The 18,340-nt window shown below is 54.8% G+C and overlaps 4 protein-coding genes and 1 long non-coding RNA gene across 13 annotated transcripts in view; 1 reads left to right on the forward strand and 4 right to left on the reverse strand.

The window, feature by feature from the left end:
* LOC128081406 (protocadherin beta-15-like) overlaps window positions 1-18,340 on the reverse strand; it is a 63,999-nt gene that overhangs the window by 22,729 nt on the left and 22,930 nt on the right. For 2 of the 9 annotated variants that reach the window (XM_052684608.1, XM_052684606.1), the window contains exon 2: window positions 8,978-9,139. The exons of the other annotated variants lie outside the window; for them this stretch is intronic. The gene's annotated coding sequence lies outside the window, so the exon portion shown is untranslated. The remainder of the gene's footprint in view (window positions 1-8,977; window positions 9,140-18,340) is intronic. 9 annotated transcript variants of the gene reach the window in all.
* LOC128081339 (uncharacterized) overlaps window positions 1-18,340 on the reverse strand; it is a 51,171-nt gene that overhangs the window by 19,835 nt on the left and 12,996 nt on the right.
* The window catches only part of LOC128081417 (uncharacterized), a 28,751-nt gene that overhangs the window by 155 nt on the left and 10,256 nt on the right, over window positions 1-18,340 (forward strand). The window lies entirely within an intron of this gene.
* LOC128081409 (protocadherin beta-15-like) lies at window positions 5-2,964 on the reverse strand. The gene has a single exon (XM_052684617.1). The coding sequence runs from the start codon at window positions 2,875-2,877 to the stop codon at window positions 448-450; it is 2,430 nt and encodes an 809-aa protein (XP_052540577.1). The 5' UTR covers window positions 2,878-2,964; the 3' UTR covers window positions 5-447.
* Window positions 9,308-12,379, reverse strand: LOC128081410 (protocadherin beta-15-like). The gene has a single exon (XM_052684618.1). The coding sequence runs from the start codon at window positions 12,103-12,105 to the stop codon at window positions 9,676-9,678; it is 2,430 nt and encodes an 809-aa protein (XP_052540578.1). The 5' UTR covers window positions 12,106-12,379; the 3' UTR covers window positions 9,308-9,675.

Consider the following 18,340-nt stretch of genomic DNA (forward strand, 5'->3'; position numbering starts at 1 on the left):
CGCTCTCCTCACTCAGTGGCGTGCCTGGAAACGCTTGCATGCAAGCCCTCATCAGCCACAGGAAGCCAACCATTGCAACTGATGAACTCTGCTCGCTTCACAGGTGGCACCAAATCCAGCCCTCACATCCTGCACGCTCTGTCCTCATCCAGCTGGCAGATGGGCTGTCAGCAGAAACACACATTTCTGGGGACCTCTTGAAACACAGGGAATTTCTGTTGTGGCCAGAGCTAGAAGGCTGAGGGACTGAAATCTAGGGGAGACTCAGAAAGCACACACTCACTTTCCTGTTAATATCCACAGCTTCCAATTACACTTATGTTCTTGTGGAATGGGAGGAAAACTACAAATGCAGATCTAAACAAGCAGACATGGAGATAACTATCAAAGCACAGAAGCCACACTAAACAAGCCTTGATGCTGCCTGAAGCGCAGACGCAGTGCTAATTACAAGCCGTGAAACTGTCCCACAGCCTGCATCCCGGGGCTCTCGACATCAGCATCCCCCACGGGGACAGGGACAGCAGGGAAATGCTCGGCATCGTCGCCGGCCACCCCCGTGCTGCAGCGCTGCGCCGGCAGGCTGGGCAGCACGGGCTTGAGGAACTGGAACTCGCTGCTGCCCGAGCCCGTGGTGAGGCTGAGCTCGTAGCAATAGGCGTGGGGCAGGGTGCCGGCAGCGGCCCCGTCAGCCACGCAGCTCGGCACGCCGCTGGGGCCGTACAGCACGTGCCCGCTACTCGGCTCCTTGCTCTTGCACGCCTTGCACGCCGCAAAGGCCGCCGCCGACACCAGGAACAGGAGCGAGACCAAGACCAAGGCGACGATCAAGGAGGCGGTGAGGGAGCCGTCGTCGTCGTGCGCGGCGGGGCTCTGCTGCGGCAGCTCAGCGTCCCGGGAGCCGTGCAGGAGGAGCACGCTGAGCGCCGCCGTGGCCGACAGCGGCGGCCGCCCGTTGTCCCGCACCAGCACGACCAGCTTCTGCTTCGCCGCGTCCCTCTCCGTCGGCGGCCTCCTCAGCCGCACCTCCCCGCTTTGGGCGCCCACGGCAAACAGCCCCGGCTCCGTGGCCCTCAGCAGCCGGTACGAAAGCCACGAGTTCTGCCCCGAGTCGGCGTCCACGGCCACCACTTTGCTCACCAGGTCCCCCGCTTCGGCCCACGCGGGCACCGGCTCGCTCCAAGCAGGGCCGCCGTCCTGCGCGCTGGGGTGCAGCACCAGCGGCGCGTTGTCGTTCTCGTCCACCACCAGCAGGCGGACGCCGACGCTGCTGCTCAGGGGAGGGGACCCCGCGTCCGCAGCGCTCACCACCACCTCCAGCTGCCTCAGCTGCTCGTAGTCCAGCGGCCGCAGCACGAACACGGCTCCGCTCTCGGAGTTCACGGACACGCACGAGCACGGCTCTCGCTCGGGCGGATCGGCCGCCACCAGCGAATAGCTCACCTTGCCGTTGGCTCCCGCGTCCGCGTCCCTTGCCTGCACGGCCCCGACCAGCAGCGCGGGGACGTTGTTCTCGTGCACGTACATGGTGTACGACGTCTGGTTGAACACGGGCGCGTTGTCATTCACGTCCGAGACGTCCACGGTGAACGTGTGGCTGCCGCTCAGACGAGGAGACCCTGCATCTGCGGCCGTGACAACCACCGTGTAACGTGCCGTTTGCTCCCGGTCCAACGCGCTCACGGTCACCAGCTCGTAGTAGTTCTTAAACGCCGGCCGCAGGGAGAACGACAGCTGTTCTGCCAGGGCACAGCTGATCTCCCCATTCACACCGGAATCCTTGTCGGTGACAGAGAAGAGGGCGACCACTGTCCCGGGTGCTGCATTCTCAGGGATCGGGCTGCTGAAGGAACTGACCACGATCTCTGGTGCGTTGTCGTTCACATCCATCACATCCACTACCACATTGCACATGGCTGAGAGACCCCCACCGTCAATTGCCAGCACGGTGAACTCATGTTTTTGTGCGGTCTCAAAATCCAAAGCCTGTGCAATTTCAATTTCACCTGTTCTGGAGTTAATTGTGAATAATGAATGGCTACGTCCAGCTGATTGGCTGAGCTGATAGGAAATGTCACCATTAGCACCCTCATCTGCATCACTGGCGATGACTTTGAGAATCACCGAACCCTCTGGAGCATTTTCCAGAACGTTAACGATATACTGCTTCTCTGTGAAGACTGGAGCATTGTCATTTACATCCAGAACAACAATGTGCACTTGAGTGGAACCTGTGCGTGGTGGAGAGCCCCCATCTGTGGCAATGAGAGAGAAATCCATCTCTGGCTGCTCCTCTCTGTCCAGAGGCTTTTGCAAAATCAGTTCTATAAACTTGGCGCTCTCGCTCTGCCTGAAGACACTGAAGAACTCGTTCTCAGGAGCGATGCTGTAAGCCTGGATGTCATTGCTGCCAATGTCCAGGTCCTGAGCAGCCTCCACTGGGAAACGGGAGCCAGCTTCTGTCAGTTCTGGGATCTTAAAGGTCAGCCGTTCGCCCGGGAAGACCGGCGAGTGGTCATTGACGTCCTCCACGGACACCTCAATGGGAAAGAACTGCAGCGGGTCGGCGAGCAGCAGCTCGAAGGCGAGCGTGCAGGTGCGGGAGCGTCCGCACAGCTCCTCCCGATCGAGCCGCTCGGCGAGCACGAGGCGGCCGCTGCCGCGCTCTAAGCCAAAGTGCTGCCGGCCGGCCGGCGAGGCGATGCGCGCCCGGCGAGCCCAGAGCTGCGCCGGGGCCAGCCCCGCGTCCTCCGCCACGTCGCCCACCGGCGAGCCGCTCTCGCCCTCCTCGGCCACGGAGTAGCGGATGGGCTCGCAGCGAACGCGCGCCACGCCCAGCAAAGCCCACACACACAGCACTTGCCTCGCAGCCGCCATGCCGGGCCGCCGGACACCCTCCGGCCGGCCGGGAAGCGCGCTCCTCCGCGGGAAGCGGCGCCCGGCAGCGGCGCGGCGGGACGGACGGTGGGCCTCCCTCCCCGCTCGGCTCTCTCGCCGCCTCTCGCCGACTGCGGACTGAGCCCGGAGCCCGGAGCGCGATCGTCACAGCGCGGCGGCGGCTCACACGCACCTCACGGCAGCACGGACAACCGCTCGCCGCCGCTCTCCGCCGCCGCTCTCCGCCGCCGCTCTCCGCCGCCGCTCTCCGCCGCCGCTCTCCGCCGCCGCTCTCCGCCGCCGCTCTCCGCCGCCGCTCTCCGCCGCCGCTCTCCGCCGCCGCTCTCCGCCGCCTCCTCCCGGATGCGCTGCGCTGCGCTCGGCTCGGCCTCTCCCCCTCCCCGCCCCGCCCGCAGCCGCTCGGCGCCGCCTTGGCCACGAGCACCACCCTGCGGCCCGCGCCGGGACTGCTCCGGGGACGGGACGCGCTCCTGCCCGCGCCCTCTCGCCGCCACACGCACCCCGCACACACGCGCGCACCCCCGCTGCCTCCCGCTCACACACGCCGCCGCCACGGGCAGCGCCCACAGCCAGCGCCCGCGCTCCTGCCCGCACGCCGCCTCGGACAACGCAACGAAGCTGCAGCGCCCGCCACCTCCCCGCCTCCTCGCCCGCCCCGACAGCCGCCAGCCCGACCCACCCAAATCCCCGCACCCGTTAAAATCAGCCCCGAACTCAACCACAGCCGCTGTAGGAAACACAGGGGCAACGACAGGGGATAAGAACATGTTCTAAATACTATTTCTTCTGTTGCAAGCATTGAACAGTAAAAAAGCCCCAAGTGTTTCCAAAGCTCTTTTGCAGGTTTTTCCCGGAAGCAACGAAACAAACAAACATCTCTGCAAAGTTTGTCAGAACAACACCACCTGTTTTATTACAGGAATGGCTCTCCAAGTCTCTTTTTATATTAGTTCAACAGACAGTGTCAGCCTTGTTCACAACAGTACCTTTTATAAGAGCAACATAACACAATGTTTGAATCTCTTGTGCCAAATCATCTTCTTTCTAACATTCCCTTATTCTCAGTGATCTGGCAGTACACTTTATGGAACAGATATGTCAATAGGAACACGTTTTCTAAACAGGAAAATGGATAGAGGAAGTAACTGCTCACACTTCATGCATTTGCTGATCAGGGAGCACTAAAGAGCAAAGAATAATCAGCTGTTCTTTCACATTTGATAAAATAATATGACTGAGTATGCATTGATGTCCACATCTCTGTTTTATGTTGATATAAATACAGCAGCAGCAAATTTAAACAACTGAACGTCCAGAGTTGCAACCAGATATTCAACACAGAAATCTGACTACATGTCTTCACGAGATTTCATGGAATCCTAGAAGGCTGTGGGTTGGAAGGGAGGGATCTTTAAGACTCGCTAGTTTCAGCTCTCCTGTTATAGGCTGGGACACCTCCCACCAGACCAGGTTGCTCACAGCCCCATCCAGCCTGACCTTGAATCACTCCAGGGAAGGGGCAACCACAACCACTCTGGGCAACCCATTGCAGCATCTCACCACCATCACAGCAAGGAATTTCTGCCTGATATCTAGTCCAAATCTATAGTCTTCCATTTCAGTGCTATTTCCCCTCTTCCTGTCACCACAGGCGCTTCTAAAAGCCTCTCCCCAAATTTCCGGTCAGCCACCTTCAGATACTGGAAGGTCACAATAAGGTCCCCCGGAGCGTTTCTCTTCCCCAGGCTGAACTACCCCAGCTCTCTCAGCCTGTCCTCATAGCGGAGCTGCTCCAGCCTTCGCACTGTCTCCATGGCCCTCCTCCAAACCTGCTCCAACATCTCCATGTTCTTCTTGTGTTAGTAGCCTCAGAGCTTGCAGCACGACTCCAGGTGGGGTTTCACAAAGTCAGAGTTGAGGGGAAGAATCACTTCTCTCCACTGGCTGGCCATGCTTCTCTTGATGCAGCCTAGGAAAGCTTCGGCCTTCTGGGCGGCAGAGCACACTGTCGCCCATCTTCAGCCTCTCAGCAAGCAACACCTCAAAGTCCTTTTCCTCAGGGCTGCTCTCAAGCTGTTCTCTGCACAGCCTGTATTTCAGCTACGGATTGCCTTGACCCAGGTGCACAACCTCTCACTTGCCTTGCTTGAACTTCATGAGGTTGCCATGGGCCCGCATCTCAAGCCTGATCAGTCCCTCTGGATGGCATCCCTTCCATCCAGCATGTCCACAGCCCCACTCAGCTCGGAGTCATCTGCAAACTTGCAGAGGGTGCACACAATCACAGAATCATAGAATGGCTTTGCTTGGAAGGAACCTCAAGGATCAGCCACTTCCAACCACCTTGCTGCACTCAGGGCCCTGTCCATGTCACACACACAGATGTCCAATAGCACTGGTGCCAGCACCAGTCCCTGAGAAATGCCACTCATCACAGAACTGCACTCAGGCATTGAGCCACTGACCACAGCTCCCTGAGCACAAACGTGCAGCCAATTCCTTACAGAGTGAGAGATCCATCCATCAAAGGCACTTGTCTCCAAATTGGTGATCAGGATGTTATGTGGGACCGTGTCCAATAATTTGGGTAAGTCCAGGTAGGTACACTTGAATGGCAGTAAGGGTGGCAGTCTGTTAAAACTGCTTCAGACATGTAAATGCATATGAAGTATCGATGCATCACTGAATTCCTCCATGCAGAAGCAATCAGACCTGCTGATATTCATCAAGACTTAATGAATGTTTATGGAGACCAAACAGTGGATGTGAGCACCATGAGGTGTTGCACGATGTAATTCAGCAGTGGCAAGAGACAGTCAGCTCCTCAGATGTACATTAATAAGGGCGTGACATGCAGGCTCCATTTCAGTGAAAACACATCGCCTTTCCTGTGGCCCCTTCATGTGCTGGAAGGCCGTTATAAGATCCCCTCGCAGCATTTTTCTTCTCTAGGCTGAACAGTCCCAGCTCTCTCTGCCAGTTCTCATAGCAGAGCTGCTCCAGCCCCCTCATCATCTTCGTGGCCCTCCTCCAGACCTGCTCCAACAGCTCCATGGCCTTCTTGTGTAGCAGGCACAGGAACTGGACACAGTCCTCCAAGCGGGGTCTAAAGAGAGACAAGTAGAGGTCAGAATCACCACCCTCAGCATGCTGGCCAGGCTTCTCTTGATGCAGACTAGGAAAGCTTCGGCCTTCTGCGCTGCAGAGCACATTGTCGCCCATCTTCAGCCTCTCAGCAAGCAACACCCCCAAATCCTTCTCCTCAGGGCTGCTCTCAAGCCGTTCCCTGCACAGCCTGTATTTCAGCTAGGGATTGCCTTGACCCAGGTGCACAACCTCTCACTTGCCTTGCTTGAACTTCATGAGGTTGCCCTGGGCCCACCTCTTCAGCCTGATCAGTCCCTCTGGATGGCAGCCCTTCCCTCTAGCAGGTCACCTGCAAACTCAGCTTGCTGTCATCTGCAAACTTGCTGAGGGCTGCACTCAATTTCCTTGTCCAGGTCACCTCCAAAGATGTGAAATAGAAACAGTCCCAGCACTGACCCTTGAGGGCCGATGCACATCACCAGTCTCTACTTGGACATTGCGACAATGACTGCAACACTCTGAGTGCAATCACACAGACAATTCTCTATCCAGCAATCAAAACCCATCCATCAAATCCATGTCTCTTCAATTTGGTGACCAGATGTCATGCGCAACCTTATCAAACCTTTCACAAGTCCACCTGGATGACATCAGCTGCTCTTCATTCATCCACTGATGTTTTAATTTCATCATAAAAGGCCACCAGGTTTGCCATACATGACTTGCCCTTGATGAAGCCATGTCGGTTACCACCAATCCCCTACTCTGTTGTCCGTGTGCCTCAGAAGGGACTTCAGGATGATCTGCTCCATGATCTTGAAAGGCACAGAGATGAGATTCAGCGGCCTTCAGATCCCTGCATCTTCTGATTTTTGCTTCTTGAAAAGGTGGCTATGTTTCCAATTTTCCAATCAGTGAAAACTTCACCAGACTGATATGACCTTTCAGATATGATGGATAGAGCCTTGGCAACTTCGTCTGCCTCAGAACCCATGGATGGATCTCATTGTGTCCCATGCACTTCTGCTCCTGCAGCTTCTTTAGATGATCACCAACCCGGTCTTCACTGACAGCAGGCACATCTTCCTTCTCCCAGTTCTTACCTTTGCTTTCTGCAGCTTGGGCCTTGCAGCTGGAGCCCTGCCTGGAGAAGGCTTTCACAATCCCCAGCTCACCACACAGAAATATCTCTCCATTCTCCATCAGTGCTTAATCAGGTCATTGCATTTTCAAAGTATGAATATTTGAGAAGTACGGTTTTAAATTATAAAGCATTGAAAGAGTAAAATTTCATCAAAAAAACTCTAATGAAGACATTGAGAACACAGGAAGAAATGCTTCCATTCCCACCAACCAGCCTGATGCATTGCTGTCACCAAAAAAAGGTCAAATATCCCAATGACTTCATGGTTTTGTTCCTCTTTATTTTTTTGAAGTTACAAGAAAAATATTAAGAACTTCAATGTTTTCTTCCTTTCCTCATAACAACAATGTACATTCTAGGGGATTCTCTGAAAGTAATGCCTGCCATTCTACTGTGGTGGCCCATGATATCCAAGGCGGATGTTGAAGGTCTGGCAGCAGAGGTTGAACCTTCCCACCAACATCCCATTCTCTTTGGGAACCACGTGACAGATGGATGCAGAGGGCAGTCTGATAAACTGACATCTGACATGGAAGTGCATATGTGGCAACCAGGCAGCACTGACTTATGCCATGCAGAAACAATTGCACCCACTGAGATTCACCAACGCCTGCTGAAGGTTTATGGAGACCAGACAGCGGAGCTGAGCACCATGAGGTGGTGGGTGATGCGTTTAAACGTCAGCAACACAGGGTCACCTCCACTGCTGCAGATTATTATGAGCACAACATGCAGGCTCAGGTACACCACCGTTCAATATGCACAGATGTCACAGTGACTACATTAAAAATAGCAATTTCCAGCTGTGAATCTGCACCATCCAACAGTGTGACAGTGCCTATTTTGTCACTGGATATTACCATGGAAACAAAGAGCAGGCATTACTTTCAGAGCAATGTCTCTCTATGCAGCCTGCACCTTTCCTATTTACTCAGTGCAGCCCAGGCAAGCCACAACGCTGCACACCCACGTGTTGCGCTGTGTCCCAACACCACGAGTGCAGCTGTATTGCTGGCTGCTGCACTCAGCAATGACCCCGTTGAACAGCTGAGCTGCAGGAGAATGCATCAGAGTGGCTGGATAAGAGCACAGCTGGATGGAGAGACATCATGACCAGGAGGCAAAACACACAGCACACACGGGGAGAAACACAATGCTGTAAAGCAAGAATGCAGTGCCTGCACCTGTTGGAACACAGGGCTCCACAGCAGCACTCTCAGAACCTGCTGCACGTTTCTGTTCATCACCTTCCTTCAGAGAACATGCAGGGAAACCTTCCTTCTCACTCAGCGGTCTGGGAATGTGTGATGCCAACTGCAAACGCAGCTTCCCTCTGCAGCTCCATGCCATTGCACACAGCCCTTCCTTTCTCCACCCACTAAGACACCAGCTGGGCAGACTCACTGCTAATGAAGGGAACCCCAGAAAACTGCCCCACACACTGAGCCCCGCACCTCTGCACTTCTGCATCCCCACACGGATAAGCATGGCCCAAATGATCACCCAGCACATGGGACAAGAAAGGAGCTGGGCACCGGGCAAATAACCCCACTACAGAGGCAATCCCGAAACACACAGAACACATCAGAATCCTGTCTTTACACGGCACGTATAAAACAGGCACCGTGTTCTTGTTGCAGCTTAAGGGAGTAGAGGGAACACGAGGCATTCTAGACAAACACAAACAACCAAGCCCTCAGAAGCTCTCTCACACACTCAGATGCTGCCCACTACACTTCCAGGGGATCGTCAGCCATGTCAGCTCTGCCCCAGCTCTATCTGCTCTTGCTCCACCTCAAGTTACAATTACTGAAGCATTTATACAAAAGCACTTCTCACAAAAGGAACCTTTCACTGCAACAGACAGCACTGCACACCAATGGCATTCAACACAAACCAAAACAAGTCACACAGGGAAGTTGCATAATGGGGAATTAAACAAAAACCTTCTTACCCTCTTCATGATTTCCGTTAACGTCAGAGAATGCAGCCCATGTGCACAAAGCAAAGCTGCAACTCCCTGTGCATCCAGTGAACTTGGCTGGAAGATTAAATAGAGCAGGACAAACATATTTCCAGGCTGGAGCATTGGCGGGTCCCGCTCTCCTCACTCAGTGGCGTGCCTGGAAACGCTTGCACGCAAGCCCTCATCAGCCACAGGAAGCCAACCATTGCAACTGATGAACTCTGCTCGCTTCACAGGTGGCACCAAATCCAGCCCTCACATCCTGCACGCTCTGTCCTCATCCAGCTGGCACATGGGCTGTCAGCAGAAACACACATTTCTGGGGACCTCTTGAAACACAGGGAATTTCTGTTGTGGCCAGAGCTAGAAGGCTGAGGGACTGAAATCTAGGGGAGACTCAGAAAGCACACACTCACTTTCCTGTTAATATCCACAGCTTCCAATTACATTTATGTTCTTGTGGAATGGGAGGTGAACTACAAATGCAGATCTAAACAAGCAGACATGGACATAACTATCAAAGCACAGAAGCCACACTAAACAAGCCTTGATGCTGCCTGAAGCGCAGACGCAGTGCTAATTACAAGCCGTGAAACTGTCCCACAGCCTGCATCCCGGGGCTCTCGACATCAGCATCCCCCACGGGGACAGGGACAGCAGGGAAATGCTCGGCATCGTCGCCGGCCACCCCCGTGCTGCAGCGCTGCGCCGGCAGGCTGGGCAGCACGGGCTTGAGGAACTGGAACTCGCTGCTGCCCGAGCCCGTGGTGAGGCTGAGCTCGTAGCAATAGGCGTGGGGCAGGGTGCCGGCAGCGGCCCCGTCAGCCACGCAGCTCGGCACGCCGCTGGGGCCGTACAGCACGTGCCCGCTACTCGGCTCCTTGCTCTTGCACGCCTTGCACGCCGCAAAGGCCGCCGCCGACACCAGGAACAGGAGCGAGACCAAGACCAAGGCGACGATCAAGGAGGCGGTGAGGGAGCCGTCGTCGTCGTGCGCGGCGGGGCTCTGCTGCGGCAGCTCAGCGTCCCGGGAGCCGTGCAGGAGGAGCACGCTGAGCGCCGCCGTGGCCGACAGCGGCGGCCGCCCGTTGTCCCGCACCAGCACGACCAGCTTCTGCTTCGCCGCGTCCCTCTCCGTCGGCGGCCTCCTCAGCCGCACCTCCCCGCTTTGGGCGCCCACGGCAAACAGCCCCGGCTCCGTGGCCCTCAGCAGCCGGTACGAAAGCCACGAGTTCTGCCCCGAGTCGGCGTCCACGGCCACCACTTTGCTCACCAGGTCCCCCGCTTCGGCCCACGCGGGCACCGGCTCGCTCCAAGCAGGGCCGCCGTCCTGCGCGCTGGGGTGCAGCACCAGCGGCGCGTTGTCGTTCTCGTCCACCACCAGCAGGCGGACGCCGACGCTGCTGCTCAGGGGAGGGGACCCCGCGTCCGCAGCGCTCACCACCACCTCCAGCTGCCTCAGCTGCTCGTAGTCCAGCGGCCGCAGCACGAACACGGCTCCGCTCTCGGAGTTCACGGACACGCACGAGCACGGCTCTCGCTCGGGCGGATCGGCCGCCACCAGCGAATAGCTCACCTTGCCGTTGGCTCCCGCGTCCGCGTCCCTTGCCTGCACGGCCCCGACCAGCAGCGCGGGGACGTTGTTCTCGTGCACGTACATGGTGTACGACGTCTGGTTGAACACGGGCGCGTTGTCATTCACGTCCGAGACGTCCACGGTGAACGTGTGGCTGCCGCTCAGACGAGGAGACCCTGCATCTGCGGCCGTGACAACCACCGTGTAACGTGCCGTTTGCTCCCGGTCCAACGCGCTCACGGTCACCAGCTCGTAGTAGTTCTTAAAGGCCGGCCGCAGGGAGAACGACAGCTGTTCTGCCAGGGCACAGCTGATCTCCCCATTCACACCGGAATCCTTGTCGGTGACAGAGAAGAGGGCGACCACTGTCCCGGGTGCTGCATTCTCAGGGATCGGGCTGCTGAAGGAACTGACCACGATCTCTGGTGCGTTGTCGTTCACATCCATCACATCCACTACCACATTGCACATGGCTGAGAGACCCCCACCGTCAATTGCCAGCACGGTGAACTCATGTTTTTGTGCGGTCTCAAAATCCAAAGCCTGTGCAATTTCAATTTCACCTGTTCTGGAGTTAATTGTGAATAATGAATGGCTACGTCCAGCTGATTGGCTGAGCTGATAGGAAATGTCACCATTAGCACCCTCATCTGCATCACTGGCGATGACTTTGAGAATCACCGAACCCTCTGGAGCATTTTCCAGAACGTTAACGATATACTGCTTCTCTGTGAAGACTGGAGCATTGTCATTTACATCCAGAACAACAATGTGCACTTGAGTGGAACCTGTGCGTGGTGGAGAGCCCCCATCTGTGGCAATGAGAGAGAAATCCATCTCTGGCTGCTCCTCTCTGTCCAGAGGCTTTTGCAAAATCAGTTCTATAAACTTGGCGCTCTCGCTCTGCCTGAAGACACTGAAGAACTCGTTCTCAGGAGCGATGCTGTAAGCCTGGATGTCATTGCTGCCAATGTCCAGGTCCTGAGCAGCCTCCACTGGGAAACGGGAGCCAGCTTCTGTCAGTTCTGGGATCTTAAAGGTCAGCCTTTCGTCCGGGAAGACCGGCGAGTGGTCATTGACGTCCTCCACGGACACCTCAATGGGAAAGAACTGCAGCGGGTCGGCGAGCAGCAGCTCGAAGGCGAGCGTGCAGGTGCGGGAGCGTCCGCACAGCTCCTCCCGATCGAGCCGCTCGGCGAGCACGAGGCGGCCGCTGCCGCGCTCTAAGCCAAAGTGCTGCCGGCCGGCCGGCGAGGCGATGCGCGCCCGGCGAGCCCAGAGCTGCGCCGGGGCCAGCCCCGCGTCCTCCGCCACGTCGCCCACCGGCGAGCCGCTCTCGCCCTCCTCGGCCACGGAGTAGCGGATGGGCTCGCAGCGAACGCGCGCCACGCCCAGCAAAGCCCACACACACAGCACTTGCCTCGCAGCCGCCATGCCGGGCCGCCGGACACCCTCCGGCCGGCCGGGAAGCGCGCTCCTCCGCGGGAAGCGGCGCCCGGCAGCGGCGCGGCGCAGCGGGACGGACGGTGGGCCTCCCTCCCCGCTCGGCTCTCTCGCCGCCTCCCGCCGACTGCGGACTGAGCCCGGAGCCCGGAGCGCGATCGTCACAGCGCGGCGGCGGCTCACACGCACCTCACGGCAGCACGGACAACCGCTCGCCGCCGCTCTCCGCCGCCGCTCTCCGCCGCCGCTCTCCGCCGCCGCTCTCCGCCGCCGCTCTCCGCCGCCGCTCTCCGCCGCCGCTCTCCGCCGCCGCTCTCCGCCGCCTCCTCCCGGATGCGCTGTGCTGCGCTGCGCTCGGCTCGGCCTCTCCCTCTCCCCGCCCCGCCCGCAGCCGCTCGGCGCCGCCTTGGCCACGAGCACCACCCTGCGGCCCGCGCCGGGACTGCTCCGGGGACGGGACGCGCTCCTGCCCGCGCCCTCTCGCCGCCACACGCACCCCGCACACACGCGCGCACCCCCGCTGCCTCCCGCTCGCACACGCCGCCGCCACGGGCAGCGCCCACAGCCAGCGCCCGCGCTCCTGCCCGCACGCCGCCTCGGACAACGCAACGAAGCTGCAGCGCCCGCCACCTCCCCGCCTCCTCGCCCGCCCCGACAGCCGCCAGCCCGACCCACCCAAATCCGCGCACCCGCTAAAATCAGCCCCGAACTCAACCACAGCCGCTGTAGGAAGCACAGGGGCAACAACAGGGGGATGACAACGTCTTGCAAATACTTCTTCAGTTGCAAGCATCCAACACAAAAAAGCCCCCAAGTGTTTCCAAAACTCTGCTTCTGCTCTGCAGATCTTTCCCCTTAAAATAATCCACCTCTGCAAACTTTCTCAGAACAACACCATCCATTTTATTACTGACATGGCACCAAGTCCCCTCTCATAACATTTCCACAGGCCATCCTCGTTCACAACATTACACTTCACGGTTCAACATTACACAGTGCCAGTGAATTTTGAATATCTTGTGCCACAGCATCTTCTTTCTAACATTCCCTTATTCTCTGTGGGGTGGCAGGAGACGTTAAGGAATAGATATCTCAGTAGGAAAACACGGTGCAAACAGGAAAATGGAAAAAAGAAGAAGTAATTGTGTGCACTTTCATGCATCTGCAAAACAAAGCACACTGAACAGCAAAGAGTGCTGTGCTTTCAAGTATGAAAAAGGAATTTGGAAACAGGTTTCAGGACTTGAAAACAATCATGAATTTGTATCTAAAATATGATTTCCTGCCCATATAAATGTATAAGCAGTTAATTCTCAGCTTGAATGGAGGGAGTAGCAACCAGATATTCAGCACAAAAATCTGACTACGTGTCTTTACCAGACTTCATAAATCCCGGAATGGTTTGGGTTGGAAGGGAACTGAAAGATCTTCTAGTTCCAACTCTCCTGCTATAGGCAGGGACACCTCCCTCTAGCCCAGGTTGCTCACAGCCCCATCCTGCCTGGCCTTGGATGCTTCCATGGTGGGGCATCCACAGCATCTCTGGTAACTCCTTCCAGTGTCTCACCACCCTCACAGGAAAGAATTTCTTCCTAATCTCAGTCTCAATCTACTCTCATCCACTTCAGGCCACTTCCCCTCATCCTGTCACTACATGCCCTTATAAAGCTCTCATCCCAGCTATCTGTGGCCCCTTCAAGTGTTAGAAGGCCATTATCAGGTCCTCTTGGAGCATTTTTCTTCTCCAGACTGAAAAACCCCAGTTCTCTCAGCCAGTTCTCATAGCAGAGCTGCTCCAGCCCCCTCATCATCTTCGTGGCCCTCCTCCAGACCTGCTCCAACAGCTCCATGGCCTTCTTGTGTAGCAGGCACCAGAACTGGACACAGTCCTCCAAGCGGGGTCTAAAGAGAGACAAGTAGAGGGGCAGAATCACCACCCTCAGCATGCTGGCCATGCTTCTCTTGATGCAGCCTAGGAAAGCTTCGGCCTTCTGGGCTGCAGAGCACATTGTCGCCCATCTTCAGCCTCTCAGCAAGCAACACCCCCAAATCCTTCTCCTCAGGGCTGCTCTCAAGACGTTCCCTGCACAGCCTGTATTTCAGCTAGGGATTGCCTTGACCCAGGTGCACAACTTCTCAGTTGTCTTGCTTGAACTTCATGAGGTTGCCATGGGCCCGCATCTCAAGCCTGATCAGTCCGTCTGGATGGCAGCCCTTCCATCCAGCATGTCCACAGCCCCACTCAGCTCGGAGTCATCTGCCAACTTGCAGAGGGTGCACACAATCACAGAATCATAGAATGGCTTTGCTTGGAAGGAATCTCAAGGATCCTTTGGATAAGTCCAGGTAGGTGACATCAGTTTCTCTTCATTTATGCACAGACGCTGAAAGTTCATCATAAAAGGTCACCAGGTTGCCATGCATGACTTGTCCTTGGCGAAGCCATGTTGGTTACCACCAATCACCTCCTCTTTATTTTCCAGGTGCCTCAGTAGGGTCTTCAGGATGATCTGCTCCACAATCTTAGCAGGCACAGAGATGACACTCAGTGGCCTTCAGATTCCTGCATCTTCTGATTTTTCCTTCTTGAAAAGGTGGCTATGTTTCCAATTTTCCAATCAGTGAGAACATAACCAGACAGCCATGACTCTTCAAATATGATGGATAGAGCCTTGGCAACTTCGTCTGCCTCAGAACCCATGAATGGATCTCCTTGGATCCCATGCCCTTGTGCGTCTGCAGCTTCTTCGGAAGGTCACCAACCTGATCTTCACTGACAGCAGGCACATCTTCCTTCTCCCAGTTCTTACCTTTGCTTTCTGCAGCTTGGGCCATGCAGCTGGAGCCCTGCCTGGGGAAGACTTTCACAATCCCCAGCTCACCACACAGAAATATCTCTCAATTCACCATCAGCCTTTACTCATGTCATTACTTATGGGCAGTACGTACACTTGTCAGCTATTGTTTTCAAGGAAGAAACATTTAATTCAAAATTTCTGATGAAGACATCGAGACCTCCGTAAGAATTGCATCCACTACCACCAAACCATTCTGATGCATTGCTGTCACCAAGAAAAGATCAAATATCCCACTGGTTTCATGTCTTTGCTCCTCCCTTTTCAGAAGTTTTACAAAAAATACTAAAAATTTTGATGTTTTATTTCTTACATAACAACGATTCTGCATAATCTACCAGGGCGGCCCTGAAAGTAATGCCTCCTTATTTACTGCATTGGACCAACTTCTCCAAGGCTGATGCTGGTGGTATGGCAGCAGAAGCTAAGTGGTCCCACCAATATGCCAGTGTGGATTTTGGTGCCAAGTGATGGATGGCAGAACAATGGCAGTCTGACTAAAATGCTTCAGACATGTAAATGCATACGAAGTACGACTGAATTCCTCCATGCAGAAGCAATCATATCTGCTGACATTCATCAAGGCTTAGTGAATGTTTATGGAGACCAAACTGTGGATGTGAGCACCACGAGGTGTTGGATGAAGTAATTCAGCAGTGGCAAGGTCAGTTGTACATTAATATGAGCGCAACATGCGGGCCCCCATTCAGTGAAAACACATCGCCTTTCCTGTGGCCCCTTCATGTGCTGGAAGGCCGTTATAAGATCCCCTCACAGCATTTTTCTTCACCAGGCTGAAGAGTCCCAGCTCTCTCTGCCAGTTCTCATAGCAGAGCTGCTCCAGCCCCCTCATCATCTTCGTGGCCCTCCTCCAGACCTGCTCCAACAGCTCCATGGCCTTCTTGTGTAGCAGGCACCAGAACTGGACACAGTCCTCCAAGCGGGGTCTAAAGAGAGACAAGTAGAGGGGCAGAATCACCACCCTCAGCATGCTGGCCATGCTTCTCTTGATGCAGCCTAGGAAAGCTTCGGCCTTCTGGGCTGCAGAGCACATTGTCGCCCATCTTCAGCCTCTCAGCAAGCAACGCCCCCAAATCCTTCTCCTCAGGGCTGCTCTCAAGCCGTTCCCTGCACAGCCTGTATTTCAGCTAGGGATTGCCTTGACCCAGGTGCACAACCTCTCACTTGCCTTGCTTGAACTTCATGAGGTTGCCCTGGGCCCACCTCTTCAGCCTGATCAGTCCCTCTGGATGGCAGCCCTTCCCTCCAGCAGGTCAGATGCAAACTCAGCTTGGTGTCATCTGCAAACTTGCTGAGGGCGCACTCAATTTCCTTGTCCAGGTCACATCCAAAGATGTGAAATAGAAACGGTCCCAGCACTGACCCTTGAGGGCCGATGCACATCACCAGTCTCTACATGGACATTGTGACAATGACTGCAACACTCTGAGTGCAATCACACAGACAATTCTCTATCCAGCAATCAAAACCCATCCATCAAATCCATGTCTCTTCAATTTGGTGACCAGATGTCATGCGCAACCTTATCAAACCTTTCACAAGTCCACCTGGATGACATCAGCTGCTCTTCATTCATCCACTGATGTTTTAATTTCATCATAAAAGGCTACCAGGTTTGCGATGCATGACTTGCCCTTGGTGAAGCCATGTTGGTTACCACCAATCACCTCCTCTGTTGTCCGTGTGCCTCAGAAGGGCCTTTAAGATGATCTGCTTCACAATGTTGTCAGGCACAGAGATGAGACTCAGTGGCCTTCAGATCCCTGCATCTCCATTTTTTCCATTTGTGAAAATAGGAGTTATATTTCAATTTTCCAATCAGTGAGAACTTCACCAGACTGCCATGACCTTTCAAACATGATGGATAGAGCCTTGGCAACTTGGTCTGCCTCAGAACACATGGATGGATCTCATTGTGTCCCATGCACTTCTGCTCCTGCAGCTTCTTTAGATGATCACCAACCCGGTCTTCACTGACAGCAGGCACATCTTCCTTCTCCCAGTTCTTACCTTTGCTTTCTGCATCTTCGGCCGTGCAGCTGGAGCCCTGCCTGGGGAAGACTTTCACAATCCCCAGCTCACCATACAAAAATATCTCTCCATTCTCCATCAGACGCTTAATCACGTCATTGCATTTTCAAAGTATGAACATTTGTGAAGAACGGTTTTAAATTATAAAGCATTGAAAGAGTAAAATTTCATCAAAAAACTCGAATGAAGACATTGAGAACACAGGAAGAAATGCAACCATTCCCACCAAACCCGAATGATTCCTTGGTGCTACGAAAAGTCAAATGTCCGAATGGCTTCATGGTTTTTTTTTCACTTTATTTATTTATTTATTTGAAGTTGCACGAAAAATAATAAGAACTTCAATGTTTGTTTCTTTTCATAATAACAATAATGTACATTCTAGGGGATGCTCTGAAAGTAATGCCTGCCATTCTACTGTGGTGGCCCATGATATCCAAGGCGGATGTTGAAGGTCTGGCAGCAGAGGTTGAACCTTCCCACCAACATCCCATTCTCTTTGGGAACCACGTGACAGATGGATGCAGAGGGCAGTCTGATGAACTGACATCTGACATGGAAGTGCGTATGTGGCAACCAGGCAGCACTGACTTATGCCGTGCAGAAACAATTGCACCCACTGAGATTCACCAACGCCTGCTGAAGGTTTATGGAGAGCAGACAGCGGAGCTGAGCACCATGAGGTGGTGGGTGATGTGTTTAAACGTCAGCAACACAGGGTCACCTCCACTGCTGCAGATTATTATGAGCACAACATGCAGGCTCAGATACACCACCGTTCAATATGCACAGATGTCACAGTGACTACATTAAAAATAGCAATTTCCAGCTGTGAATCTGCACCATCCAACAGTGTGACAGTGTCTCTTTTGTCACTGGATATTACCATGGAAATAAATAGGAGGCAATTCTTTCAGAGCAAAGTCTCTCTATGCAGCCTGCACCTTTCCTATTTACTCAGTGCAGCCCAGGCAAGCCACAACGCTGCACACCCACGTGTTGCGCTGTGTCCCAACACCACGAGTGCAGCTGTATTGCTGGCTGCTGCACTCAGCAATGACCCCGTTGAACAGCTGAGCTGCAGGAGAATGCATCAGAGTGGCTGGATAAGAGCACAGCTGGATGGAGAGACATCATGACCAGGAGGCAAAACACACAGCACACACGGGGAGAAACACAATGCTGTAAAGCAAGAAGGCAGTGCCTGCACCTCTTGGAACACAGGGCTCCAGAGCAGCACTCTCAGAACCTGCTGCACGTTTCTGTTCATCACCTTCCTTCAGAGAACATGCAGGGAAACCTTCCTTCTCACTCAGCGG

Source organism: Tympanuchus pallidicinctus, unplaced genomic scaffold (genome assembly GCF_026119805.1).
Source record: "Tympanuchus pallidicinctus isolate F22 unplaced genomic scaffold, pur_lepc_1.0 scaffold21, whole genome shotgun sequence".
NCBI classification, from domain to species: Eukaryota; Metazoa; Chordata; class Aves; order Galliformes; family Phasianidae; genus Tympanuchus; species Tympanuchus pallidicinctus.